This window comes from Hippocampus bargibanti, linkage group LG04, assembly GCF_051943395.1.
Source record: "Hippocampus bargibanti isolate YZ-2025 linkage group LG04, ASM5194339v1, whole genome shotgun sequence".
Taxonomy (NCBI): domain Eukaryota; kingdom Metazoa; phylum Chordata; class Actinopteri; order Syngnathiformes; family Syngnathidae; genus Hippocampus; species Hippocampus bargibanti.
In genome coordinates this window covers 2,322,688-2,349,803 of record NC_142737.1, presented here as the reverse complement: position 1 = coordinate 2,349,803, position 27,116 = coordinate 2,322,688, and the positions used below count along the sequence as shown (strand labels likewise).

Here is a 27,116-nt window from a genome sequence, read left to right as displayed (position 1 = left end):
TATATAGCTAATAGCTAGCCAGCTAGATAGCTAGCCAGATAGATAGCTAATAGCCAGCTAGACGGCTAATATATTGCCAGCCAGACAGCTAATAGATAGCAAATAGATAGCTAGCTAATATATAGCTAATAGCTAGCCAGCTAGATAGCCAGCCAGATAAATAGATAATAGCCAGCTATATAGCTAATATATAGCCAGCTAGATAGCCAGTTTGACAGCTAACTCTGTATCTTACACAGTGGAATGCAAGATAATAATAATAATAATAATAATAATAATAATAATAATAATAATAATAATAATAAAACATATGCTCTATAAAGATATGTATATGTACAACAAGAGAGAATACTACATATGTTACTATAGAAAAAAAATGCTCATACGTAGCGTTGTTCGTAACTCGAATGTTCGTAAGTAGGGGAGCGTCTGTATATGCCGTGTCTGATGTAGACCCTTATGATTTTTTTCTCCCCAAGCAAATTCCCGAAGAGCCTGGGAAAAGAGGTTTGGACATCAGGAAGCAGCTAGCATGTTTCCGTGTGAAACTCGGTGCATAGCATGAAAACGTGCAAACTCTGGAAATGTTCCCCCCTCCCTGCTGTGCTTGCACGTCGTTTTAGGTTCCTGCATTCGCAGTATCAACCAGTCACATTAGCATTTCGACTCTTTAGCCGTTCACATTTTGCACACAAATGTTTGGAGTGCTTCAGAGAACACCAAGTCCGCAACTGAAGCGCCAAGAAGAAAAAAAAAAAAACTAGACAAACAATGAAGCTATTTTTAGCTCTATAATGAAGCCAGTGGTGACCTTCGCCGGAATGTCACAGCAGGGACAAAGTGTTCCACCCAAAAAAAAATCCACCGCTCCTTATTCTGTATTTGAACTGAAATGATCAATGTTTCCGGTTGGTTAGCATATCCGCCCCGGGTATGCTAACCAGTCAACACCCTACCGCCCTCTAATCTGACTCAAAACCCTGAATACAAACTTGAATAAGATACTAAACTCAATACTGTATCTATTCGCTATATAGCTAGCTAGCTATTAGCTATCCATTCGCTAGGTATTAGCTATCTATTCGCTCGCGAATAGCTATCTATTCACTAGCTATTAATAATAACAATAATATTAAATGTCATTTATAAGCGCCTTTCAAAACTCTTAAGGACACTTTACAGTCACAGGACATTTTTTTTCTGAGGGTGACCAGCGGCAGCTACACACGCCAGCGTTCACTCAACCCGGAAGTAACTATTTGCTAGCTATTAGCTATCTATTCGCTAGCTATTAGCTATATATTTGCTAGCTATTAGCTATCTATCCGTGAGCTATTAGCTATCTATTCGCTAGCTAGCTTGCTATCTATTTGAGTTACTTGCGGGTTGAGTGAATGCTGGCGCGTGTGGCTGCCGCTGCTCACCCACAGAAAAAAACGTATCCTGTGAATGTAACGTGGCGCCCAGAAATGAAATGTATTATTATTATTATTATTATTATTATTATTATTATTATTAAATCAGATCATATTGGCTCTTTTAAAATTGTTTTTTCACTGAGTGTATTATTATTATTATTATATCAGATCATATTGGTTCTTTTAAAATTGTTTTTTCACTGAGTGTATTATTATTATTATTATTATTATTATTATTATTATTATTATTATTATATCAGATCATATTGGCTCTTTTAAAATGTTTTTTTCACTGAGTGTATTATTATTATTATTATTATTATTATTATCTTGGAACCCTCACCAACGCATGCTACAATTTTGGCCAGCCAGCATGTCACACACTCGCACAGCAATCTACTGCGTGACTACACTCAATACAGTAGTTACACAGTGCAGATACCGTATTGGCAACATCTCAGAATCAGAAAACCTTTATTCGTCCCACAATGGGGACATTTGCGGTCCACAGCAACAATTTGAAAGGGGGTGGGGTGTTTATTTTGAAACCCTAACCTTCAGAACCTAACTTTGAACCCCAAACACTTCTTGAAAAGCATTCTAAACAATATCCAACCATTTTTAAAGACGCCGTAACCTTTATTTTGTATTCCAGTACCACGTCAAAGGCAAACAATGATGTTTTCAACGGGATCAGTCTAGTTTTTTTGGGGGGGGTGAAATGATTTGAAAGACTATCAGAGCCGTGATAAAAGAGACAGGAAATAAGACTGAGCTTAAGACGCCCGTAGAGCAGATAGGGCGCAAAAGAAAGTAAGGCTCCCGCAGATCCAGCCTCAGACGAGAAGGCCTTTATCTAGCTAATGCATTGTCTTAGTTGGAAAAACCTTCAAGCTTGGAAGGGAAGATCCGGATTGGATCCTCCCTGCTGCAAACAGATTAGGACTGAGTGAGCGGTCTCCCATCAGTCCCATTTTTTTTTTTTTCTTTGATGCCTCGCCCAGTGGTTGTCGACACCCTGGCGGACGTGACCGCAAAGAAGGCGACCGAAACGGGGTCTGACGAGGGATCTGCTCCGCTAATGATCTGTAAATAAACAGTGGCGGCTCGCTGTTTCTGTGAATGGACAGTAGTCTGTACGAAAGTAGATACAGTAAAGTCTCGTTATATCGATATCGGATATATCGATAGTCCCGGTTATATCGATACTATTTCTATGCACGCACAGAGAAAATTACATGCAAACAGGGTCGGATATATCGATAGTCCCGGTTATATCGATATTTTTTCGGACTCCCTTGAATATCGATATAACGAGACTTTACTGTATTTGTGTTGAGGGACGGACTGGACTACTAGCTTTAGCATTACATATTCAGAATTTCAGAGTATGTACAGTAATGGTAGTGTGAGGTACAGTGATACCTTGGCTTATGAACTTAATTGGTTCCCAGACAGAGTGTGTAAGGCGAAAAGTGTTTATCCCAAAAAATAATTTTCCATAGGAAACCATTAAAATGAGAATAATCCGTTCCCAGGTCCCTATAAAACATAATTTTCTACTTTCTAATTTTCTAAGCCTTAAAACTACACAACATATATCGTATTTTATGTATAATACATGTGCTATGGTATTGTAATTAAATAAATAAACTGTACTCTATAATAAAGTCGTTTTATGTACTACCTTTGTGATGGTCGTTGATGTAGTTGCCTCTTGATGATAGCCAAGTGAAGTTGCCGTGCTTTCTCAGCGATAATACCCTCACTCACACTGTCCCCTGCTAGCTGCTTTTCCTTAATCCAAATCAACAGAAGTTTTTCAACATCTTCTATTGCCTGAGACCGTTGCTTAGACAACACAGAAACACCCTTAGCCACACGTAGCAATGGTCGACTTGGCATACTGGTACTGGGATGCTAAGTCACACAAACGCACACCTCGTTGGTGTTTTTCGATGATCTCCTTCTTCTGCTCGACCATAATTTTGTTTTGTGTCCTCTTCAGCTTTAACACTAGCCTGTGGTGGGGTCTTTTTCGGTCCTATAATAGCAAAAGTAATCCACTCGATAACAAACCAAGTCTGCACTCAAAGCAAGGGTGTGACAAAAACTAGTTTCTAAGCCTTAAAGCTACACAAAATATACCTTAATTTATGTGTAATAAATGTGCTATGGTATTATAATTAAAAAAAATAAACTGTACAGTATAATAAAGTCGTTTTATTTACTTTTGTGATGGTCGTTGATGGCTTGATGTTCCATCAGCATTAAACACTTGATGAGGAACGTAGCCTTCTTCTTTCACCATCTTGAGGAATGATCCCTTGTAGGTGCTTTCGCTGCGATAATTTTACCTTGTTCATCATCAATTGTCTTCTGTTTAGCTGGGTTGATAGCTTTTTGCATCAAGTGTACAGATGGCTCGTGCGGGTTATTTGTGGAGCCTGAGTGATGGGAATTTTAACCTTGCAGTCTACACTCTGCCTTTGAACTATCAAAGTTGAAACGAGTCCAAATTTCACTGTTTTCTATCCATTTTATCACTCTCTCTCTCTCTGTTGTCTGCCTGTCTCTTGAATGTTTGGTGGCTAGCTTGGTATGAAGCTAATTTGCTTTGCACATACACAGTCAGTCAGAAAAAAAAGCAACAATAAAATCTACCAGTCCTGCTTTTCCTGGACAACACATTGTTGAGTATTTCTGCATAATTAGAAGGAAGTTGTCTTTGTTTCTACATCAGCTGGATGTTCATTGATGGTGTGGTAAGCTATCTTGCGCTCTATTCACAGGCCTGAAGGGAGGACACCTGTTACACACAGGATGTCCCTGAACACCCCCCTGACAACAATACGCTCACGAGGCCTTTGAACGCAGCGCCGTGTTAAATATAGAGCCTGCGATTCCGGATCGCAGGCCCTTGACTTGTTCAGACGAAGGGGGGACCCTTGATACCGGACCAGATGAGAGATTGCGCTTCAGACCACTGCTGCCACCTTCCGGCAGTGGGTGTAAATGGTTTACCAAGACAGAGATGTACACCATCAAACCAGGCTTCAAATCTAACCCTGGCTTCAAACGTCATCATATGAAAACGCAAACATTTGTGTGGAACACTAACCGGTTTGGGTCACTAGAATGATTTTAACTCATTCACGAATTTATTCGGGAATTGAAAATATGACATAGTGCGCCATTCCTGAATTTGTTCGGGATTTTTTCCTGCTTGGGTGCTGATAAAGCGCTGGCAATGGCCTTTGGCAATGTTTTTGCTTTTCCACAAACATTTTTTCCAGGTTAGCACTTTTTTTTCCAGTTTCAGCTGTTGTTAAAGCGCTATATAAACCAATATGTCTGTATTGCATTGTAGTTTGGACTGCCACCCTCATTTCAAGCTCATATAACTCCAGACCCATATAATTTAGGAATTTTCTGATGAAACAAGAGAGTCTAGGGTGGCTTATTTAGTAGAAAATGACGTTTTATGGGGACCTTGGAACGGATTATTCTCATTTTAATGGTTTCCTTTGAGAAATTAATGTTTAGAATGGACACTTTACTTTTCATTTCAAGCTCATATAACTCCAGACCCATATAATTTAGGAATAAATTCGTAAGGTAAGGGGTCACTGTACTTCCGGGTTGAGTGAACGGTGGTGCGTGTGACTACCGCTGCTCACCCACAGAAAAACTTATCCTGTGACTGTAAAGTGACTTTGAGAGTTATGAAAGGCGCTTACAAATGAAATGCATTATTATTATTTTTATTATTATTATTATTATTATTAGCACTTTATTGAATGTTTATGTTGTCCTAAAACTCAATATTCTCTGTCCTGGAATTCAATAATAATAATAATAATAATAATAATAATAATAATAATACATTTCATTTATAAGCGCCTTTCAAAACTCTCAAGGTCACTTTACAGTCACAGGATAAGTTTTTCTGCGGCTGAGCAGCGACAGCCACGCACACCCGCATTCATTCAACCCGGAACTCAAATAGATAGCACGCTAGCTAGCGAATAGATAGCAAGCTAGTTAGCAAATAGATAGCAAATAGCTAGCAAATAGATAGCTAATAGATAGCGAATGGATAGCTAATAGCTAGCGAATAGATAGCTATTAGCTAGTGAATAGATAGCTATTAGCTAGCGAATAGATAGCTAGCAAATAGATAGCTAATACTTAGCTAATAGCAAGCTAGCGAATAGATAGCTAATAGCTCGTGAATAGATAGCTAATAGCTAGTGAATGGATAGCTAATAACTAGCTAGCTATATAGCTAATAGATACAGTAGCTAGCTAAATAGCTAGATAGCCAGCCAGATCACAAGATAGCCAGCTAATGAGATTTTCAAGACGTCTTGAATGAGGTCAACTGAAGACGCATAACTGAAGGATAGTAGTAGGGTTTAAAATTACTATCTTCCTAAATTATGTATATGGGTCTGGAGTTGTGTCCTTTTATCCCCAAATGTCCGCTCTCTGTCCTCTGCTGCCATACATAAAAAAAGACATTTCCCAAAAAGACCTTTTGAGGTTGGAAGGGCAGTCAAAAGATTTTTTTCTGGAGTTTCAACTTTTGTCATCAATTTAAATCCATACGTGGTCTCACTTGGGAGCCATCTTTTGTGTGTTTCTCCCTCATTAATTAAGCATATGTCTTCCATTTTAGATCACACACAAAAAAAGGTAATTTGCACCCCAATCTGAAAGTGTAATGAGAGCTTTAGAAATAAAAAGAAGAAGAAGAAGAAATGACAAAGACGAGTTAAAACAAAGGCGGACGGAGGCTTTCCCCGTTGAATGCAGATGATTGTGTAACGAGGGATTAAGTGTTGGATTAGGGGTCTTTATGAAGATGTTTCTGATCCTCATTAAGGACCTCGTCTCATATCGGGACGTCGATTCACCCCCCCCCCCCCACCACCACCACCACCACCACACCGACAACCCGCCTCATCATCCGCGCCCCCTGGAGGACGAAAGATAAAGAAAAAAGCGAGGAGGAAAACAAAGCAGGCGTTTCTCGTCAGACGATCCCCCGAGATGTCAATCACTCGCGGGAGGGTGGGAAGCAGAACATGATTTGTGTATTTCATAGACACATTTTCATTTTTACGTCACAGACTGTAATAGCGTTTATATATGTATCTATTAGCTAGCTAGCTTTCTATCTATTTGAGTTACTTCCAGGTTGAGTGAACGCTGGCTAGCGAAACTCGCTATCTAGCTAGCTACCTTGCTACAATGTAGCAAATAGATATCAAATAGATATGTAGCAATGATACATATCTATTTGATATCTATTTGCTAACTAGCTATCTAGCTGGATACCTAAGTAGCTATCTATCTATCTAGCTATCTATTAGTTATCCATGAGCCAGCTAGCTAACTTTCTATCTAATTGAGTTATTCCAGGTTGAGTGAACGTTGGCGCATGTGGTTGCCGCTGCTCACCCACAGAAAAAAAAATTGTCCTGTGACCCTAAAGTGACCTTGAGAGTTTTGAAAGGCGCTTATAAATGAAATGTATTATTATTATTATTAGTAGTAGTAGTGTATTAAAATGAGTATCTTTGGCCTGGACCTCCCCCAGGAAAACCTGCGTGTATTTGCATGTAATTCTCCCGCCGACCACACCACGGCAGTGCGGCGCTTCGTTGACCACATTGCCAACTTCCTCTTGGCAACGAAGTAGTTGTTGTCAAACGTTGCTAAGGAAGTTGCCCAGCTACTTAGTATTTGTATTTTCGACGCTCCGATGGGCGATAAACGGGCGGTAAACGCGGCTAGGGCGAAATTCCGATTGATTTTATTTTAATGACAATCAAACGACAGCTAGAATTGTTTCTTTAATGCGTTTGAAAATGTGTAGAATGTGTTTAATCGGCCCTCTGGTGAGTTAGTTTAGCGAAAACCACGCTAGCCTAGCAAGCGTCGTTAGCCACATATTCAAGCGAATATCCGTATGATATCGTTTGTTTCGGGCGAGACGATGAAACGGGGCGACATTTTACAAATCAAAGCGGAAGCCAGTCAAAAATGACGGAGAACGGAGACGGCAGCCCGGCGACCGTCGCCAGTGACGCTCGGGCGGCAAAATGCCCGTCTTTGGATCGCAAAGTGAACAAGGAATTCAATAACGCCCTCAAACTACAGCATGCTGCGCGGAACGCGGCGGGGGATAGTCCGTACCAACCTCGGCCGCCATCACTGCCCAACAAATGGAAAGGCAAGAAGATGCCGGAGGAGAGCGTCCGTTCCCGGAAGCTGAGATCCAGCCAGGAGAGCTTGAGCGACCCCGCGGGCTCGTCCTCGGACTCCCTCAAGGAATCCGGGTCCCCTACGAGTGAGTCCATCGTGGCACCCCGGAAGAGAGGTAGTAGCCTGTCGAACTGCCAGCGCACCCCGCCCGCCGAGCCCCGGAGCGACTGCCCGGAGCTCCGGCTGCGGTCGTCCAGGGTGCACCTGTCGCCCGTGCAGCCCAAATCGGCGTCGCTGCAGGCCGTGAGACACAACATCGCGTCGGCTTCCCTGAAGGCCACGAATAGGATTGAGAAAGATAGTTCAGATTATGGCGCCAGGAGGAGCGGCGAGAAGCTGCTGCTGCTGCATAGGAACCTGAGCGAGAGCGACGCCGGTTCGGATAGTGTGTCCGTCAACTCCATGAGGTCGACCAGCAGCGTGTTGAGTCCCATCAAACCGCAGGAAGTCAGAAACAGGTACGCTGCACACACACATCCACCATACCTGGCAACATTGGCCAATAGCTGACATTATAAACCATTATAATTTATAATAATAATAATAATAATAATAATAATAATAATACATTAAATTTTAAGTACCTTTAAAAGCTCTCAAGGATACTTTACAGTCACAGACAAGCATAGGTACTATAATAAATAAAACACAATCACAAATAGAATACAATAAATGAAATACAATTATAAATAATATAAGAATACAGTAATACATTTAACTCATTCACTGCCAGACAAGTGCAAAAAAATGTGTCCACTCCAATGCCATAGTTTTTGTCATTGTCACTCGAATTCCAGGACCAACAGAATATTGAGTTTTAATAATAATAATAATAATAATAATACATTTCATTTATAAGCGCCATTCAAAACTCTCAAGGTCACTTTCCAGTCACAGGATAAGTTTATCTGTGGGTGAGCAGCGGCAGCCACATGCGCCAGTGTTCACTCAACACGGAAGTAAAGTGACCTTGAGAGTTTTGAAAGGCGCTTATAAATGAAATGTATTATTATTAGTACATTCTTATTATTATTATTATTATTATTATTATTATTATTATGATTATTATTATTATTATCATCATTTTCTAGCTATTTGCCATCTGTTAGCTATCTGGCTGGCTAGCTAGCTATTTATTAGCTATCTGGCTGGCTGTCTAGCCAAGTATCTGTTGGCTATTGATTGGCCAGATTGGCACTTAGAAATGAAATGTATTATTATTATTATTATTATTATTATTATTATTATTATTATTATTATCAAATAGATGGAAAGCTAGCTTGCTAGCTAATAAAGAGCTAGCTATATCGCTAATAGATAGCCAGCCACCAGTGACGTAGCCAGCCAATAGATAGGTGGCTATATTGCTAATAGATAGCAAGCCACATCGCCAACAAGCGAGCAGATAGCTCATAGATAGATAGCTAGAAAGCAGTAAAACAGCTACATAAACATTCAAGACATCGAAGAAGAAACCTTAGACTCTCTTCTTTCATCAGAAATAGTTAATTCCTAAATTAGTTGGGTCTGGAGTTATATGAGGTTGAAATGAGGGTGGTCGTCCAAAATACAATGCAATACATATTGCGCTTTAACAACAGCTGAAGGTGGAACAAAGCGCTAACATGGGCAAAAAGGGAAATGCTGCCAAGTCGTGGAAGGGAAAAAAAAAACATTGCCAGAGGTCTCTCCCAGCGCTTTATGGGCACCCTGGCAAGAAAAACCAAAAACGATTCAAATTTTTTTTCAAGATTTCCAATTTGAGTTTGCAAATGGCAGTGAATGAGTTAAAAATGAGTGTGCTGTCTTTTTTAGGAGCTTTCTGGAGGGTGGAGGTTTGGGTAGCGGCGCCCTGCTGGGAGTGGAGGAGCTCCAGCGCTACTTCCCCGAACGGAGACTCGGCGTCTACGTGGTCACTTGGAACATGCAAGGCGAGAAGGTACAATGCTGATTCTTAACGTTTACGAACCCCTTGGCTTACAAACTTTTCGGTTTACAAACGTTACATTTATGAAAATGTAACCTTGGCATACGAACTATATTTCGGGATATACACGGAGCTGACACAATGAATGATGTGTCGTTCGCGAACGAGCCCGTTCTCCTAACAAGAAAATGGCAGCCGACTCATTTTTGTCCTCTATTCCAGAGGTAAAAAACCTCTATTACAGAGTGTAAGAAAATGGATAAAAAACAGTTAAATTTGGGCTCGTTACAACTTTGATCGTTGAAAGGCAGAGTGGAGATTGCAAGGTTAAAATTCCCATCAATCAGGCTCCACAAATAACCCGCACAAGCCATCTGTACACTTGATGCAAAAAGCTATCAACCCAGCGAAACAGAACACAATTGATGAAGAACTAGGTAAAATTATCACAGAGAAAGCACCTACAAGGGATCATTCCTCAAGATGGTGAAAGTAGAAGGCTAAGTTCCTCATCAAGTGTTTAATGCTGATGAAACCGGCCACTCCATTCCATCAAGCCATCAACGACCATCACAAAGGTAAATAAAACCACTTTATTATACAGTACAGTTTATTTCTTGCATTATAATACCATAGCACATTTATTATACATAAAATAAGGTATATTTTGTGTAGTTTTAAGGCTTAGAAAATTAGAAAATTATGTTTTATGGGGACATGGGAACAGATTATTCTCATTTTAATGGTTTCCTATGGGAAATTCATTTTTGGGATACACACTTTTCGCCTTACACACTCTGTCTGGGAGCCAATTAAGTTCGTAAGCCAAGGTATCACTGTATTGATGTGAACGACACTGAATGATGGCGTCCATTTTGTGTGTCCGTGTCATTTTCTCATGTTTATGTTTGTTGTCCCGCAGGGCCTCCCGTCTAACCTCGATGACCTCCTCCTTCCGACCGACTCTGAATTTGCACAAGATTTTTACATTGTCGGAGTGCAGGAAGGATGTCCTGACAGGTAATTGGCTCAGATTTTTTATATTTATTTTTTTTAGTTCTTTTGACTTCAAGATGGCGCCGCGAGAGTGGCTGCCTTTACAGCAGCTCCTGTACAGCGATACCTTGGCTTACGAACGCTTTAGCTAACGAACTTTTCGCCTCACGAATGTTAAATTTGCGAGAATATAATCTTGGCATATGAACTATTTTTCGGGAAACACATGGAGCGCCACAATGAGTGATGTGTCGTTCGCAAACGAACCGGTTCTTGGAGCTGGATCTCTAAACGGAACAAAGCTGAAAATGGTCGCCGGCTTTTTTTTTCCTACATTCCCCGCCCCCAGTCTTTGGTTAAAGCCGCACGTGATTGGTCAAGGTCCATGTTAGAGGAGGGAGGGGACACACGCAGCAGTGAGCAGGGGGAGGGGTTACAGAAACAGAAACACACACACACCAAAGGGAGATGACGGTGCTCGAAACCAAAAAACAAACGTGAAATGGTGAGAAAATGGATAGAAAACACAGTGAAATTTGGACTTGTTTCAACTTTGATAGTTCAAAGGCAGAGTGTAGACTGCAAGGTTAAAATATACCATCAATCAGGCTCCACAAATAACCCGCACAAGCCATCTGTACAATTTGAAGAGAACATACTAGTAAGGGAACCAGCTATTCATGTGTCTGCCTGCATCCGTTGCTGTTGCAATATCACAACTTCTAAGCTGTACAACCCAGTGCTCCTTGAGACATTTTATTTATTGTATTTTATTTTATTTATTTTATGTTACTTCCGGGTTGAGTGAACGCTGGCGTGTGTGGCAAATCCTTGAGAGTTTTGAAAGACGCTTATAAATGAAATGTATTATTATTATTTTTATAAATAAAACGACTTTATTATACAGTACAGTTTATTTATTTCATTACAATACCATAGCACATTTATTATACATAAAATAAGGTATATTGTGTGTAGTTTTAAGGCTTATTTAGTTGTAAATTATGTTTTTATGGGGACCTGGGAACGGATTATTCTCATTTTAATAGATTCCTATGGGAATTTAATGTTTGGAATACACACTTTTTTCCTTACACACACTTTCTAGGAACCAATTAAATCCATAAGACAAGGTGTCACTGTATGTTTATCTACTTCTTCCTTTCTTTTCCTCTTTCATCACTTTGCTGCTGTGAAATGTAAATGTCTCCAGTGTGAGACGAATAAAGGTTTATTTTATCTAATCTAATCTAATGATCGATAATGTTGCTTTGGGCATCACTCACCTATCTTTGTGTGTCCGTAGGAGGGAGTGGGAGACTCGCCTACAGGAGTCTCTGGGTCCCCACTACGTGATGCTGTACGGCGCATCTCACGGCGTCCTTTACCTCAGTGCCTTCATCCGCCGGGACCTGATCTGGTTCTGCTCGGAGGTGGAGCACGCCACCGTCACCACCAGGATCATCTCGCAGATCAAGACCAAAGGAGCCGTAGCGATGACCTTCACTTTCTTTGGCACGTCGTTCCTATTCATCACATCGCATTTCACCTGTAAGCGTCAAAAAGGCAACTTGTTAGCGGTTCAGGGTGGCCTCGTGATAAACGATATTGAGAATATAGCGGCCGCGATGCTGAGTCGGTGATGCGAAATGTCTTCCAGCCGGAGATGCCAAAGTGTACGAGAGGATTTTGGATTACAACAAAATCGTGGAGGCGTTGGCGCTTCCCAAGGGACTCCCGGATACCAACCCGTACCGATCCACGTCATGTAAGGAAGTGGTTTTCAAACTGAGGGATGTTGTTTGGATTTATAAAAGTAGCGCCTTGGCACCATTTTGTGACAAAAATTAGATTGGAGTGAGGACAGTACAGTGATACCTTGGCTTATGAACTTAATTGGTTCCCAGACAGAGTGTGTAAGGTGAAAAGTGTGTATCCCAAACATTAATTTCCAATAGGAAACCATTAAAATGAGAATAATCCGTTCCCAGGTCCCCATAAAATATATATTTTTTAATTTTCTAAGCCTTAAAACTACACAAAATATACCTTGTTTTATGTATAATAAATGTCCTATGGTATTATAATGAAAGAAATAAACTGTACGGTATAATAAAGTGGTTTTATTTACCTTTGTGATGGTTGTTGATGGCTTGATAGAATGGAGTGACCGGTTTCATCAGCATTAAACACTTGATGAGGAACGTAACCTTCTTCTTTCACCATCTTGAGAAATGATCCCTTGTAGGTGCTTTCTCTGCCATAATTTTACCTTGTTCCTCATCAATTGTGTTCTGTTTGTAGCTGGGTTGATAGCTTTTTGCATCAAGTGTACAGATGGCTTGTGTGGGTTATTTGTGGAGCCTGATTGATGGGATATTTTAACCTTGCAGTCTACACTCTGCTTTTGAACTATCAAAGTTGAAACGAGTCCAAATTTCACTGTTTTATCACTTTCTGTCGTCTGCCTGTCTCTTTAATGTTTAACCCCCCCTCCCCCCACTGCTCCATTCTTGACCAATCGCGTGGCTTTAACCGAAGACCGGGGGCGGGGAATAGAGGACAAAAAAAGGCAGCTGCCATTTGCTTGTTAGGAGAACAGGCTCGTTCGCGAACGACACATCACTCATTGTGGCGCTCCGTGTGTGTGTGTCCCGAAAAATAGTTCGTATGCCAAGGTAAAATTTTCATAAATGTATCGTTTGTAAACCGAGGTATCACTGTAGTTTCTAATGGTCAGTTCTCATATAAATGTGGTGCTTTGCTGCCATCTTGTGGCATCTGCGGGAAAAATTCTAAGCCTTTTCCTACCATCCTTGGTGTTCCTCTGTGTATGTTTCACGTAGCTGACGTCACCACAAGGTTTGATCAGGTCTTCTGGTTCGGCGACTTTAACTTCCGTCTGGGTCACGAGCGGGCCAGCGTGGACACGATCATCCAGAGCACGTCGGGCGATCACATGGACGCCCTGATGGAGCACGACCAGCTGTCCAAGGAGATGAAAGATGGTAGATTTTCATGCATTTCGGCGGCCGCCAGCGGTCGCTCCGCCATTCAGGAAAAAAAATCGAAAGTGTGTATAGCCATTTTTCCCATTAAAATGGAGTTGCAGTACCACCGGCAGCCGCCACGGGCGCTCTCCCATTTTCCCATTCATTTGAATGGCGGTGCAGTACCACCGTCGGCCGCTAGTGGACACTCCCCCACTCATTTCAATGGGCAGGCCATTTTCCCCATTTAATTGAATGGAGTTGCAGTACCACCGGAGGCCACCATGGGCGCTCTCCCACTTTTCAATGGGCAGGCCATGTTCCCATTCAATTGAATGCAAGTGCAGTACCACCGTCGGCCGCTAGCGGGCACTCCCCCACTCATTTCAACGGGCAGGCCATTTCCCCATTCATTTGACTAGAGGTGCAGTACCGCCGGCGGCCACCAGCAGGCACTCCCCCATTCATTTTAATGAGGCGGGCCATTTTCGTAACCTGTGACTGTAAATCAACGACGTTAGTGGAGAAATAGTTCAATTTTTTGTTTTTAAACCGCAGATGATGATTGTGTTTTCAGGTTCTATCTTCAAAGGTTTTCGTGAGGCCGGAATCCACTTCCTGCCCACGTATAAATTTGACATTGGCAGTGACGTGTATGACACCAGCGCCAAACAGAGGATACCATCATACACAGTAAGAAGCACCACCGCCGCCAGAACCCCTTAAAAAAAAAAACACATTTGCATACTTCTCCAGGACAGGATCTTGTTCCGGACCAGGTACGCCGACGACATCCACGTGCTGAAATACGCCAGCTGCTCCAGCATCAAGACTTCGGATCACCGGCCCGTCATCGGCATCTACCACGTCAAACTGAAGGCGGGCCGAGACACGTGAGCATCATTAACGGGGCTCTCTGATTGGTGGAGAAGTAATCTGATGTCTCTTAAAGACGGGTTTGGGAATTTTGAAAGATTGTGTAAACATCTTGCATCCAAGGTGCAGTAATTATGGAGGTGGGAGTATTTGTACGACGACTTTAAGTATGTCAGATTTACTGTTAAAGCCATTTTCAAGACGGACTTTTCAAGAAAAAAAAAATGACATTTTGCTATCTATTAGCTATCTGTTAGCTGTCTAGTTATCTAGCTGGCTAGCTAGCCATCTATCTATTGGCTATCTGGCTGGCTATCGGGCTAGCTATCTATTAGCTATGGCTGCTGCTGCTCACCTGCACAAAAAAAAAAAAAAATCATGTGACTGTAAAGTGTCCTTGAGAGATTTGAAAAGCGTTTAGAAATGAAATGTACAGTATTATTAATTATTAATAGTAGTTAAACGGACAAGTCAGTCAGTCAATAGATGGGTATGGAAGGAGGTAGTTGCAATATAAATCAACAAAAAATGGTCCGATTTTTTTAGGGGGGGGGCCAATTAATTCATTCACAAACGTAGAGTGCCATTTCCGAATTTGTTTTTTTTTTTTTTTCATGCTTGGGTGCCGATAAAGCGCTGGTCAGACCACTTTTCACTTCCTCAAGGGGCAGGATTTGCCTTTTGTCCATGTTAGCAATCTGTCTGACTAGCTAGCAAGCTATTTAGCTATCTAGCGAACTACCTATCTATATAGCGAGCTATCGAGCTTGTCAGTGCACTATTAGCTGTCTAGCTAGCTAGCGGACTACGAGCGAGCTATCTGTCTATCGAGATTGCTAGTGTACTATTAGCTGTCTAGCTAGCTGACTACTAGCGAGCTGTCTATCTATAGAGCTAGCTAGCTATATATGTTAGCTATCTAGCTAATGCTGGCTATATAGCTCACTATCTATTAGCGATCTGGCTTGCAAGCTTTTTATCTATCTAGCGAACTATCTTGCAAGCAATCTAGCTAGCTAGCGCACTATTAGCTATCTAGCTAGTGGACTACTAGCGAGCTATTTATCTATTGAGCTAGCTAGCTATCGAGCTATCTATCGATAGATATAGCTAGCTATATCTATTAGCTATCTTGCTAATGCTGGCTATCTAGCTTACTATCTATTAGCGATCTGGCTTGCGAGCCAGCTAACTATCTATTAGCTAGCTATTAGTTAGCTAGCTCGCTTTCTATGTATTTGAGTTATTCCGGGTTGAGTGAACGCTGGCACGTGTGGCTGCCGCTGCTCACCCAAAGAAAAACTTATCCTGTGACTGTAGTGAGCTTGAGTTTTGAAAGGCGCTTATAAATGAAATTATTATTATTATTATTACTATTACATATACATTGTATTTTGTACAGGCGCCCCCATTTCAAGCTCAGATAACTCCAGATGCATATAATTTAGAAATTAACTCTTGCACATTGCTGAGTGAATGAGTTAAAACATATTTTTAAGACAACGATGATGTTTAAGACGTCAAAATAATAATCATCATGAACTTTGTGTGTGTGTTGTGAAGCATTCCTTTGGGAGCGGGCCAGTTTGACCGCGGCCTGTACCTGGAGGGCATCAAGCGGAGGATCAGCAGGGAGATCAAGATGAGGGAAGCCATGAAGAACCAAAGCAGCGTGTGCGCCATCTCGTGAGATAGAGACAACAACTACCTACAGCGCCACCTACTGGTCAGAATGGGGAAGGAGGGGAGGACTTAACTTGACACATCCGTTATTCCGACGTCAGTATTAACGTAATGCGTTGGGACATTTTTCGGGTAACTTAGCAACATGAATTTTGCCATTGAACTTCACGGAGATTGTTTTTCTTTTCATTTGTCAAAACTCTATAATTTTAAGAGCAATTTTGCCTTTTCTGACTTGTCTTACTATTGTTGTAACTTGTCGACGATGTACTGCAATTCCAGAGTCATCTGTCATTTCTGTGAAGAAAAAAAAAAACGTTAAAAAGTGCCTGTTTTAATCTCCTCTGGAACTTTTTTTTTGAATGTCGCAAGTGGCAAAAAGTTGCTCTTATGTAACAGTTGCCGTCCATTTTTTTTAGTCAGCAATAAAAAGTGTTGTCTGAAATGTCTTTTTTTTTTTTAGATTGTTCATTCATTTTTTTTCTTCAAGATGGTGCCGCGAGAGTGGCTGCCTTTCCAGCAGCTCCTGTATTTTGTTTTTCTACTTCTTTCTTTTCTTTCATAACGTTGCTGCTGCGAAATGTAAATGTCTCCACCGCCAGACGAATAAAGGTACATCCAATCCATACATACATTTAACGTGTTTTTTCATCAGCGTCCGAGATAAATTACGTTATTAACTCATTCACTTCCATTCCCAAATTTAGCCCCGATAAAGCTCTGGTCAGACCTCTGAAAATGTTTTTCCCTCCCACTTCAAGCTCATATAACTCCAGATCATTTAGGAATTAACTTTTTTTCCTGCTTCAGCTGTTGTTAAAGCGCGATATAAATCAATGTCTTGTATTTTGTACAGCCGCCCCCACTTTCAATGTAGATAACTGCAGACCCATATAACTTAGGAATTAACTTTTTTTCTGATGAAAGAAGAGTCTAAGGTTTCTTACGCTGCATTGAATGTTTATGTAGTCCTAAACCTCAATATTCTGTGAATTTGAGTGAAAATGATGATTTGCACATCGTCTGGTAGTGAAGGAGTTAACAGGCACGGCGCAATGCTTTAGCTTCGTCAAGAAATCTTTGTAGTCCCTGCTTAGAAATTAAATGTATTATTATGGTTATTATTATGATGATGATTATTATTATTATGGTTATGATTACTAGCTGGTTATCAATTTGCTATATATTAGCTATTATGCGCGAGCTATCTAGCTTGCTATGTATTAGTTGTACGGCTATTTAGCTACCTAGCTAGCTGTCTATCTATTGGCTATCTATTAGCTAGCTAGCTTTCTATTTGAGTTAATAATAATAATAATAATAATACATTTCATTTATAAGCACCTTTGAAACCTCTCAAGGGCACTTTCCAGTAACAGGATATTTTTTTTCTGGGGGTGAGCAGTGGCAGCCACACGCGCCAGCGTTCACTCAATCCATCTAGCTAGCTATTCGGCGATCTAGCTATCTATCCGGCTATCTAGCTAGCTAGCTATCTGGCTATCTAACTGGCTAGCTAACTATTAGCTATCTATTAGCTATTTCAGTTATTTCTGGGTTGAGTGAACGCTCATATTATTATTATTATTATTATTGATTCATTGCATGAAGTTTAAAAAGCAGTTTGGGTGTATCCAATCCCATTTTGGTAATTTAGGATTTTTTTTCTCTTTCATATTCTTTAGCCAGCTCCGAAACGAAGCACAGAGAAAGAATAAATACTGTCTGAAGTCGCGTTAAAGGTGACTTACTGTTGTCTCCAGATATTGGTCGGCACCTCGAAAGTTAAGTGTCCGTTTTATTTATATAAAAAAAAATTCAGAATTATTCTTATTATTTTTATCGGAAAAGACGATAGGTGCGCGGCAGACGCCCGTCTTTGCTGGAGAGGGCAGCCTGGATGTGCTCGTAAGACGGCAGTTCTGTCAGGTCACCCAGCGCCGCCACGGCCGGTTTGCTGCGCAGCATCTTGGCCGTCACCCGCTTGATGTCGTCCGCTTTCACCTCACCTGCGACGCACAATCAGGATTTCATTTGGCTCAATTTAGCAGTTAGCGCGCGGCTGAGTGCTTGTATGTGTGTGTGTGTCATTAATGGCTTGAGGAGCCCGCGATGAGAAGAAAGGAGCGTCAGCTCAGAGCACCGATGCGTATGTGGAACTGTCGCGGCTTGGAATTGAAGCGGATTTATGTGGGACAGGAGATGTGAGACAATCTCTTTTCGTCAATGGATGGAGCTATCTTGGTCGCCATCTTTCCAGCTAGGTAGCTATCTAGGTACCTATCTTTCCATCGAGCTAGCTATCTATCCATCTAGCTCGCTATCTATCCAGCTAGCTAGGCAGCTATCTAGCGAGCAATCCATCCATCCAGCTAGCTAGGCAGCTATCTAGCGAGCAATCCATCCATCCAGCTAGCTAGGCAGCTATCCAGCTATCTATCTATCCAGCTAGCTAGGCAGCTATCTAGCTATCTATCCAGCTATCTTGGTAGCTATCTTTCCAGCCATGTAGCTATCTTTCCAGTGAGGTAGCTATCTTGGTAGCTATCTTTCCAGCTAGGTAGCTATCTAGGTACCTATCTTTCCATCTAGCTAGCTATCTATCAAGCTAGCTAGGTAGCTATCTAGCGAGCTATCCATCCATCCAGCTAGCTAGGCAGCTATCTAGCGAGCAATCCATCCATCCAGCTAGCTAGGCAGCTATCTAGCGAGCAATCCATCCATCCAGCTAGCTAGGCAGCTATCTAGCTATCTATCCAGCTAGCTAGGCAGCTATCTAGCTATCTAGCTATCTATCTATCCAGCTATCTTGGTAGCTATCTTTCCAGCCATGTAGCTATCTTTCCAGTGAGGTAGCTATCTTTCCAGCTAGGTAGCTATCTAGGTACCTATCTTTCCATCTAGCTAGCTATCTATCCAGCTATCTTTCCATCTAGCTAGCTATCTATCAAGCTAGCTAGGTAGCTATCCATGCAGCTAGCTAGGTAGCTATCTAGCGAGCTATCCATCCATCCAGCTAGCTAGGCAGCTATCTAGCGAGCAATCCATCCATCCAGCTAGCTAGGCAGCTATCTAGCTAGCAATCTATCCAGCTAGCTAGGCAGCTATCTAGCTATCTATCTATCCAGCTATCTTGGCAGCTATCTATCTATCTATCTATTCAGCTATCTTGGCAGCTATCTAGCTATCTATCTATCCAGCTATCTTGGTAGCTGTCTTTCCAGCCATGTAGCTATCTTTCCAGTGAGGTAGCTATCTTGGTAGCTATCTTTCCAGCTAGGTAGCTATCTTTCCAGCTAGGTAGCTACCTTGGTAGCTAGGTAGCTATCTTTCCAGCTAGGTAGCTATACATCTTTCCAGCTAGGTAGCTAGATATATTTCCAGTTAGGTAGCTATCTTTCCACCTAGTTGGCTATCTAGGTAGTTATCTATCTTTCCAGCTAGGTAGCTATCTAGGTAGCTATCTATTTAAAATTTTGTGTAAAATGTTCACATTTTTAGTAGAATATTTTCTTATTGAATTAGAATCTTGACCCCCCGCCCCCCGACTCACTTATAAGGGCACAGAGCTCATGGGGGAGTTTCCTCTTGCCCGTGGAGAGCACCTGGCGGCCGACGTCTTCAAAGATGACGGGCCGGGCTTCCAAGTTCATCATCAGCATCGACTTGAGCTGCGTCTTGGCACGCTCCAATTCCATCTGGATTCGCCACAACCCGAAATAAAACAATGTTATTAAAATCGACGCTAAAAAGACGCGAATCCAAGCGGCGCACGAACCTCTCCCGCCGTTCCTGCCATCTGAATGAACTCCCGCGTTATGATCTCGACCATTTCGCGAACCTGCGAGTACAAAAAAAGAAGAGGTGAGCACAAACGGAACGGCTTCCGTGACCTTCGTTAAGTCGGTGGCGACCTGCCGGGGGTCGGCGCTGGCGTGGATGCACAGCAGGCCGCTGTCTTCGTAGCTGTGGTGGTACGACGTGGCGTTGTACATCCAGTGATGCCTTCGGGAAACACAACATTAATACAAATGATGCTGGAAGATGGAGTGCTCACCTGCGAGGACATGGTTCACTGATGAGGGCCAAAAAGAGAGAGAGAGAGAGCTAGCTAGCTAGGTCGAGATAGCTAAATAGCTAAATAGAGATAGCTTATAAATGAAATGTATTATTATTATTAGATAGCTGAGTAGAGATAGCTAGAAAAGCTAAACAGAGATAGCTAGAAAAGCTAAACAGCGATAGCCAGAAAAGGTAAATAGAGATAGCCAGAAAAGCTAAATAGAGATAGCCAGAAAAGCTAAATAGAGATAGCCAGAAAGGCTAAATAGAGATAGCTATATAGCTAAACATAGATAGCCAGAAAAGCTAAACAGTGATAGCCAGAAAAGCTAAATAGAGATAGCCAGAAAAGCTAAATAGAGATAGCCAGAGAGGGTAAATAGAGATAGCTAGATAGCTAAATAGAGATAGGTAGATAGCTAAATAGAGATATCTAGATAGCTAAAGAGATAGCTAGATAGCTAAATAGAGATAGCTAGATATTTAAATAGAGAAATCGAGATAGCTAAACAGAGAAAGCTAGCTTGCTAAACAGACAAAGCTAGATAGCTAAATAGAGATATCTAAATCGCTAATTAGAGATAGCTAGATAGCTAAATAGAGAAATCGAGATAGCTAAACAGAGAAAGCTAGCTTGCTAAACAGACAAAGCTAGATAGCTAAATAGAGATATCTAAATAGCTAATTAGAGATAGCTAGATAGCTAAATAGAGAAATCGAGATAGCTAAACAGAGAAAGCTAGATAGCTAAACAGAGAAAGCTAGATAGCTAAATAGAGATATCTAAATAGCTAATTAGAGATAGCTAGATAGCTAAATAGAGAAATCGAGATAGCTAAACAGAGAAAGCTAGATAGCTAAATAGAGAAAGCTAGATAGCTAAATAGAGAAATCGAGATAGCTAAACAGAGAAAGCTAGCTTGCTAAACAGAGAAAGCTAGATAGCTAAATAGAGATATCTAAATAGCTAAATAGAGATAGCTAGATAGCTAAATAGAGAAATCGAGATAGCTAAACAGAGAAAGCTAGCTTGCTAAACAGAGAAAGCTAGATAGCTAAATAGAGATATCTAAATAGCTAAATAGAGATAGCTAGATAGCTAAATAGAGAAATCGAGATAGCTAAATAGAGAAAGCTAGCTAGCTAAACAGAGAAAGCTAGATAGCTAAATAGAGAAAGCTAGATACCTAAATATAGATATCTAGAGAGCTAAATAGAGATAGCTAGATAACTAAATAGCTAAATAGAGATAGCTATCTAGATATCTATCTATCTGTCTATCAATCAAGCAATCAATCAATCTATAAATGAATGAATCTCTCTCTATCAATGAATAAATCTAGATAGATAGAGCTATATAGCTAAATGGAGGAAGCTAGCTAGATATTTTATCTTAGGGTGGGATATATCTATTGCAGAATTGTCTCATTTTTTGGGGGGTCACTCTTTCTATTTCTTTTTTAAATGAGGAAACATTTGAGGTACCTGTTGAGGACATTGAGGTAGAGGCGTGTAAACATGCCTTTGCCGGGTCCACCGGCCGAAAAAGAGCCACCGCCACCCATCATCATGTTGAGAACCGCCAATGGGATGAAGTCGTCCTCCTGGACAAAGAAATAAAACATTATAAAAATAGTTGAAAAAAAAAACAGACAGTGATACCTTGGCTTACGAACTTAATTGGTTCCCAGACAGAGTGTGTAAGGTGAAAAGTGTGTATCCCAAAAAATAATTTCCCATAGGAAACCATTAAAATGAGATTAATCCGTTCCCAGGTCCCCATAAAACAGAATTTTCTACTTTCTAATTTTCTAAGTCTTAAAACTACACAAAATATACCTTATTTTACGTATAATAAATGCGGTATATGCTATTATAATTAAAGAAATAAACTGTACTGGATAATAAAGTCATTTTATTGACCTTTGTGATGGTCGTTGATGGCTTGATGGAATGGAGTGACCGGTTTCATCAGCATTAAACACATGATGAGGAACGTAGCCTTCTTCTTTAACTATCTTGAGGAATGATCCCTTGGAGGTGCTTTCTCTGCGATAATTTTACCCTGTTCATCAATTGTGTTCTGTTTAGCTGGGTTGATAGCTTTTTACATCAAGTGTACAGATGGCTTGTGCGGTGTATTTGTGGAGCCTGATTGATGATATTTTAACCTTGCAGTCTACACTCTGCCTTTGAACTATCAAAGTTGAAACGAGTCCAAATTTCACTGTTTTCTCTCCATTTTATCAGTCGTCTGCCTGTCTCTTTAATTATTAAACCACTGCTGCATTTTTGACCAATCACGTGGTTTTAACCAAAAACCGGGGGCGGGGAATACAGGACAAAAAAAGTCGGCTGCCATTTTATTTTTGGAGAACGGCCTCATTCTCTCTTTGTCTGTAAGCCCCTGCCCCCTCACTGCTGCGTTCTTGACCAATCATGTGGCTTTAACTGAAGACTAGGGGCGGGGAATATAGGACACAGATGAGTCGGCTTCCATTTTCTAGTTAGAAGAACAGGCTCGTTCGCGAACGACACATCACTCATTGTGGCGCTCCGTGTGTCTCCCGAAAAACAGTTCGTATGCCAAGGTAAAATGTTCATAAATGTAACGTTCGTAAACCGAAAAGTTCGTAAGCCAAGGGCTTCGTAAACCGAGGTATCACTGTAATATCAATATGAATATATAAATAAATATAAAATGAATAACGATGATAAGATGACAGCACCAGGAAGGAGCAAGTCTCCAGTCCGATCATAATGTGGGTGAGTTCCGGTATCGGTGTGGGTCCCAGGCTCACGTCCGACATGTCCTTCTCCATCTGAAACATTCATTCCGGTGATCATTTCACTCGCCCAATACCCGAAAACCGCCCGCCCGGGTAAGAAAACGCAGCGTCGTTCACCTTGACAATCCCCCCCGTGTACTGCGCCACGGAGCGGTCGACGTCCGCCGGCGTCACGTCGGCCCATACGGGCCGCACGTCCAGAAGGTATCGGCGGGCGCACGCCACCAGCCGCTCGTGTTCCACGCCCACGCCGGCCAAGACCATGCGCTCGGGACGGTAATAGCCCGAAAGGTAGCCGTGTAGCACCGCCTTGTCGATTTTGTCCACGTTGTCCGGTGGGCAGAAGCGGGGAAGTCCTACTGTGTTGCCGCGGTACGCCGCCTTCGACCGGATGCGTGGAAAATGGCGTACAATCGTTTCTAATTTCAGGGGCTACGAAAACAAAATGGCCGACTCACAGCATGAATCATCTCGGTGAGTAACGGCTCAGGATCCGGCCGCAAGTTCAGATCTTCCAGTTCGAAGCGGATCGCCATCCTTGTCATCTCCATCTCCTCGTCTGGACAAAAACAAAGAAATAAAAAAACGCGCCATCAGGGGAAAATGCCGCTTACCGATTGGCCGGGCGGAGGACTCACCTAGCAGGCGTGGCTGCAAGACGGCATCGGAAAGGAGGTTCACCACCGTGTCCAAACCCTTCACCTCGGCAGATACCGCATACATGGTGGTGTCCCTGAGCGAATGACATACAGTGATACCTCGGTTTACGAATCCCTTGACTTACGAACTTTCCGGTTTACGAACGTTAAATTTATGAAAATGTAACCTTGGCATACGAACTATTTTTCGGGATACACACGGCGCGCCACAATGAGTATTGTGTTGTTCGAGAATGAGCCTGTTCTCCTAACAAGGAAATGGCAGCCGACTTTTTTTTGTCCTCTATTCCCCGCCCCCAGTCTTCGGTTAAAGCCACGTGATTGGTCAAGAACGCAGCAGTGGGGAGAGGGGGGTTAACATTAAACTGTTCAAAGGCAGAGTGTAAACTGCAAGGTTAAAATATCCCATCAATCAGGCTTCACAAATAACCCGCACAAGCCATCTGTACACTTGATGCAAAAAGCTATCAACCCATCTAAACAGAACACAATTGATGAGGAACTAGGTAAAATTATGGCAGAGAAAGCACCCACAAGGGATCATTCCTCAAGATGGCGGCTACGTTCCGCATCAAGTGTTTAATGCTGATGAAACCGGCCTCTCCATACCATCAAGCCATCAACGACCATCACAAAGGTAAATAAAACGACTTTATTATACAGTACAGTTTATTAACTTTACTTATAATACCATAGCACATTTATTATACATAAAATCACGGTCAGATCAGAGCATTGTCATCAAATGGTGAGTATAGTTTTTGCTTTTTTGAATGTTGCTGTGCCGATTACCATTTTGTGTTTGGGAGCCTTTTACTGAGCGAGTTGCTTGTTCTGTGCCGGTCCCAAGCCCGGATAAATAGAGAGGGTTGTGTCAGGAAGGGCATCCGACGTAAAAGTTTGGCCAAAACAAACATGCGGATCAAACCTCTCAAGATGGAGGACACTGATTTGCTGTGGCGACCCCTTGAAGGGAAAAGACGAAAGGAAAAGAAGATTTTGTGTAGTTTTAAGGCTTAGAAAATTAGAAAGTAGAAAATTATGTTTTATGAGGACCCGGAAACGGATTATTCTCATTTTAATGGTTTCCTATGGTAAATTAATTTTTGGGATACACACTTTTCCCCTTACTCTGTCTGGGAAACAAGTTCATAAGCCAAGGTAACACTGTAAAATGCCTTTTTTGACAGGACATTCTTTTCCCCATGATAAAATCATATTCATAGAGATTGTACCTGGAGGTTTGGCAGTCACAAATCCCTCCATGTTTCTCCAGCGTGAGCAGAATCTCATCTTTGCTGCCGTACTGAGCTGTGGACTACAAAGATGGCTGTCGTTAGATATGACTGAAGCACAAAAACCATTTGATACAGTTTGAGTCAAAAATAAATACGTTGGCTGGATTGAGAAGCTTCATGGAAGGAAAAAAACATGTTTTTCAATGTTGTCACATAATTAAAGTGATATCTTGGCTAACGAACTTAATTGGTTCCGAGACAGTGTGTGTAAGGCGAAAAGTGTGTATCCCAAAAATTAATTTCCCACAGGAAACCATTAAAACAAGAATAATCCGTTCCCAGGTACAATAAACATAACAATAAATATGCTATGGTATTATAATTAAAGAAATAAACTGTACAGTATAATAAAGTCGTTTTATTTACTTTTGTGATGGTCGTTGATAGCTTGATGGAATGGATAGCTTTTTGCATAAAGTCCCTCAAGGAGCATTGGGTATTGGGTACATCTTCTAAGTTGTGATATTGCAAAAGCAACAGATGCAAGCAGACACACTAGAAACATCATTAATAGCTATTTCCCTTGCTTGTCTTTTCATTTCAAATTGAACTGAGGGCTAGTGAAGGTTATTGTTGGAGCCTGATTGATGGGAATTTTAACCTTGCAGTCTACACTCTGCCTTTGAACGATCAAAGTTGAAACAAGTCCAAATTTCACAGTTTTCTATCCATTTTGTCACTCTGTCGTCTGCCTGTCTCTTTAATGTTTAAACCACCTCCCCTCACTGCTGCGTTTTTGACCAATCACATGGCTTTAACCGACGACTGGGGGCGGGGAATAGAAGACCAAAACAAGCCGGCTGCCATTTTCTTGTTATGAGAATGGGCTCGTTCGCGAACGACACATCACTCATTGTGGCAGCTCCGTGTGTACCCCGAAAAATAGTTTGTATGCCAAGGTAAAATGTTCATAAATGTAACGTTTGCAAGCCAAGGGGTTCGTAAACCGAGGTATCACTGTACTCAACATCCTGTCCAAAAATGAAAGTGAATTAACTTACTGAAAAAGCAAGTTTTTCGAAGAAATGCGCTATTCCACTGGGATACTTTGCTTCATGTCTTGATCCGGAGTTGACTAAAACTAGAAAGAAAAAAATGTTTGCTTTGTTATAATGTGGGACTGGGAAATTCATAACGAGCCTTCAAAAGGGGGGCTTCCACCTACTTCCAATGGTGCAGAATTGACCAAATTTATTTTGCGAGGCAACCTTGAGACCATTTTCTAACGTGGTGATCTTTGTTTCGTACTTTTCTTGACCGTCCACGGACGCAAAGACCGGCTTGGGGATGCCGGGCAGCGGCGAACTCAGCGAGATGTTGGGGTAGCCTCCTCCGCTGCTGTACTTCCTGTACGCCGCTGTGCCAAACCTGTTGGGAAAGAGAACGCAAACGCTATTGACTTCACATGTTAATAATGTTGTAAAAGTTTTATTTCACGTTTTATTACACGTGTAATTTTTGCTTTTAATCACAAAATTCAATTTATGACTTGCCTATTACTTCATACATACAAAAACGCTATTTTTGAACGTCAACCTTTATCGACGTTTTTTATCGACGTAAAATCATACCTTTAGACTCACAATACAAATTTACATTCCTGAATGATTTCCCCAAAAATACGTTAAAACGACATTTTGTCAACTTCTTCTTTTCCTTTTCGAAATTGCGTTTAAGACGGGGCTGCGTTCGTCTGAAGTTGAGCAATGTAGTTTCGCTCATTAGAGGACGAGTGTTGGATGCTCAGAACACATTTCTGTATTTAGCCACAGGAGACTTGAATAGATAGTCATAAATATATAAATGTTGATTACGCATATTATTTTTAATGATAGACGTTGAAGAGCAACGTAGGTATGCCGGGGGAGATGTAATTTAGCGACACGGACAGCTCGGAATTAGCATCATGCAAACTGTCGAGCTGCGCAATGGTGAAAGTTACACAACTCGCACGTCAGACGAAGACAAAACAAATGACGGGCATATTTTCTCACTGTAATGCGGCCAATTTAGTTAGTGTATTTTTTTTAACAACGTGGGTTGTTACCTTTGAACACGATTCCAGGCTCGGCACCGGGATATGTGAGCCGCCATCTTGACTTCAGCGAGAGACGGAAAACAAGTTTAACCCGGAAAAGAAAAGCT

At 41.5% G+C, this 27,116-nt stretch overlaps 2 protein-coding genes across 2 annotated transcripts; one reads left to right on the top strand and one right to left on the bottom strand.

The window, feature by feature from the left end:
* The first annotated feature begins 7,136 nt into the window (after nucleotides 1-7,136).
* Nucleotides 7,137-17,802, top strand: inpp5e (inositol polyphosphate-5-phosphatase E). The gene is made up of 9 exons (XM_088993502.1): nucleotides 7,137-8,149; nucleotides 9,507-9,630; nucleotides 10,541-10,638; nucleotides 11,921-12,165; nucleotides 12,275-12,382; nucleotides 13,461-13,622; nucleotides 14,182-14,297; nucleotides 14,361-14,497; nucleotides 16,044-17,802. The coding sequence occupies exons 1-9, from the start codon at nucleotides 7,470-7,472 to the stop codon at nucleotides 16,168-16,170; spliced, it is 1,797 nt and encodes a 598-aa protein (XP_088849628.1). The 5' UTR covers nucleotides 7,137-7,469; the 3' UTR covers nucleotides 16,171-17,802.
* Nucleotides 17,803-17,943: 141 nt separating this feature from the next.
* On the bottom strand, nucleotides 17,944-27,116 carry pmpca (peptidase, mitochondrial processing subunit alpha). The gene is made up of 13 exons (XM_088993503.1): nucleotides 27,019-27,116; nucleotides 26,137-26,339; nucleotides 25,973-26,052; nucleotides 24,909-24,991; nucleotides 23,653-23,747; nucleotides 23,473-23,573; nucleotides 23,132-23,395; nucleotides 22,955-23,047; nucleotides 21,711-21,829; nucleotides 20,078-20,168; nucleotides 19,942-20,004; nucleotides 19,717-19,861; nucleotides 17,944-18,172 (listed from the first exon to the last, which is right to left on the bottom strand). The coding sequence occupies exons 1-13, from the start codon at nucleotides 27,063-27,065 to the stop codon at nucleotides 18,003-18,005; spliced, it is 1,554 nt and encodes a 517-aa protein (XP_088849629.1). The 5' UTR covers nucleotides 27,066-27,116; the 3' UTR covers nucleotides 17,944-18,002.

Bases quoted from the DNA above. Each gene is read 5' to 3' on its own strand.
- pmpca (XM_088993503.1), bottom strand. From the start codon at position 27,065: ATGGCGGCTCACATATCCCGGTGCCGAGCCTGGAATCGTGTTCAAAG. The intron at 21,830-22,954 runs GTGCTGTCATCT...TTCTTTGTCCAG, and splicing joins TGGAGACTTGCTCCTTCCTG to GAGGACGACTTCATCCCATT. The intron at 19,862-19,941 runs GTTCGTGCGCCG...TGGCGAATCCAG, and splicing joins TGGCAGGAACGGCGGGAGAG to ATGGAATTGGAGCGTGCCAA.
- inpp5e (XM_088993502.1), top strand. From the start codon at position 7,470: ATGACGGAGAACGGAGACGGCAGCCCGGCGACCGTCGCCAGTGACGCT. The intron at 9,631-10,540 runs GTACAATGCTGA...GTTGTCCCGCAG, and splicing joins GGAACATGCAAGGCGAGAAG to GGCCTCCCGTCTAACCTCGA. The intron at 10,639-11,920 runs GTAATTGGCTCA...GTGTGTCCGTAG, and splicing joins CAGGAAGGATGTCCTGACAG to GAGGGAGTGGGAGACTCGCC.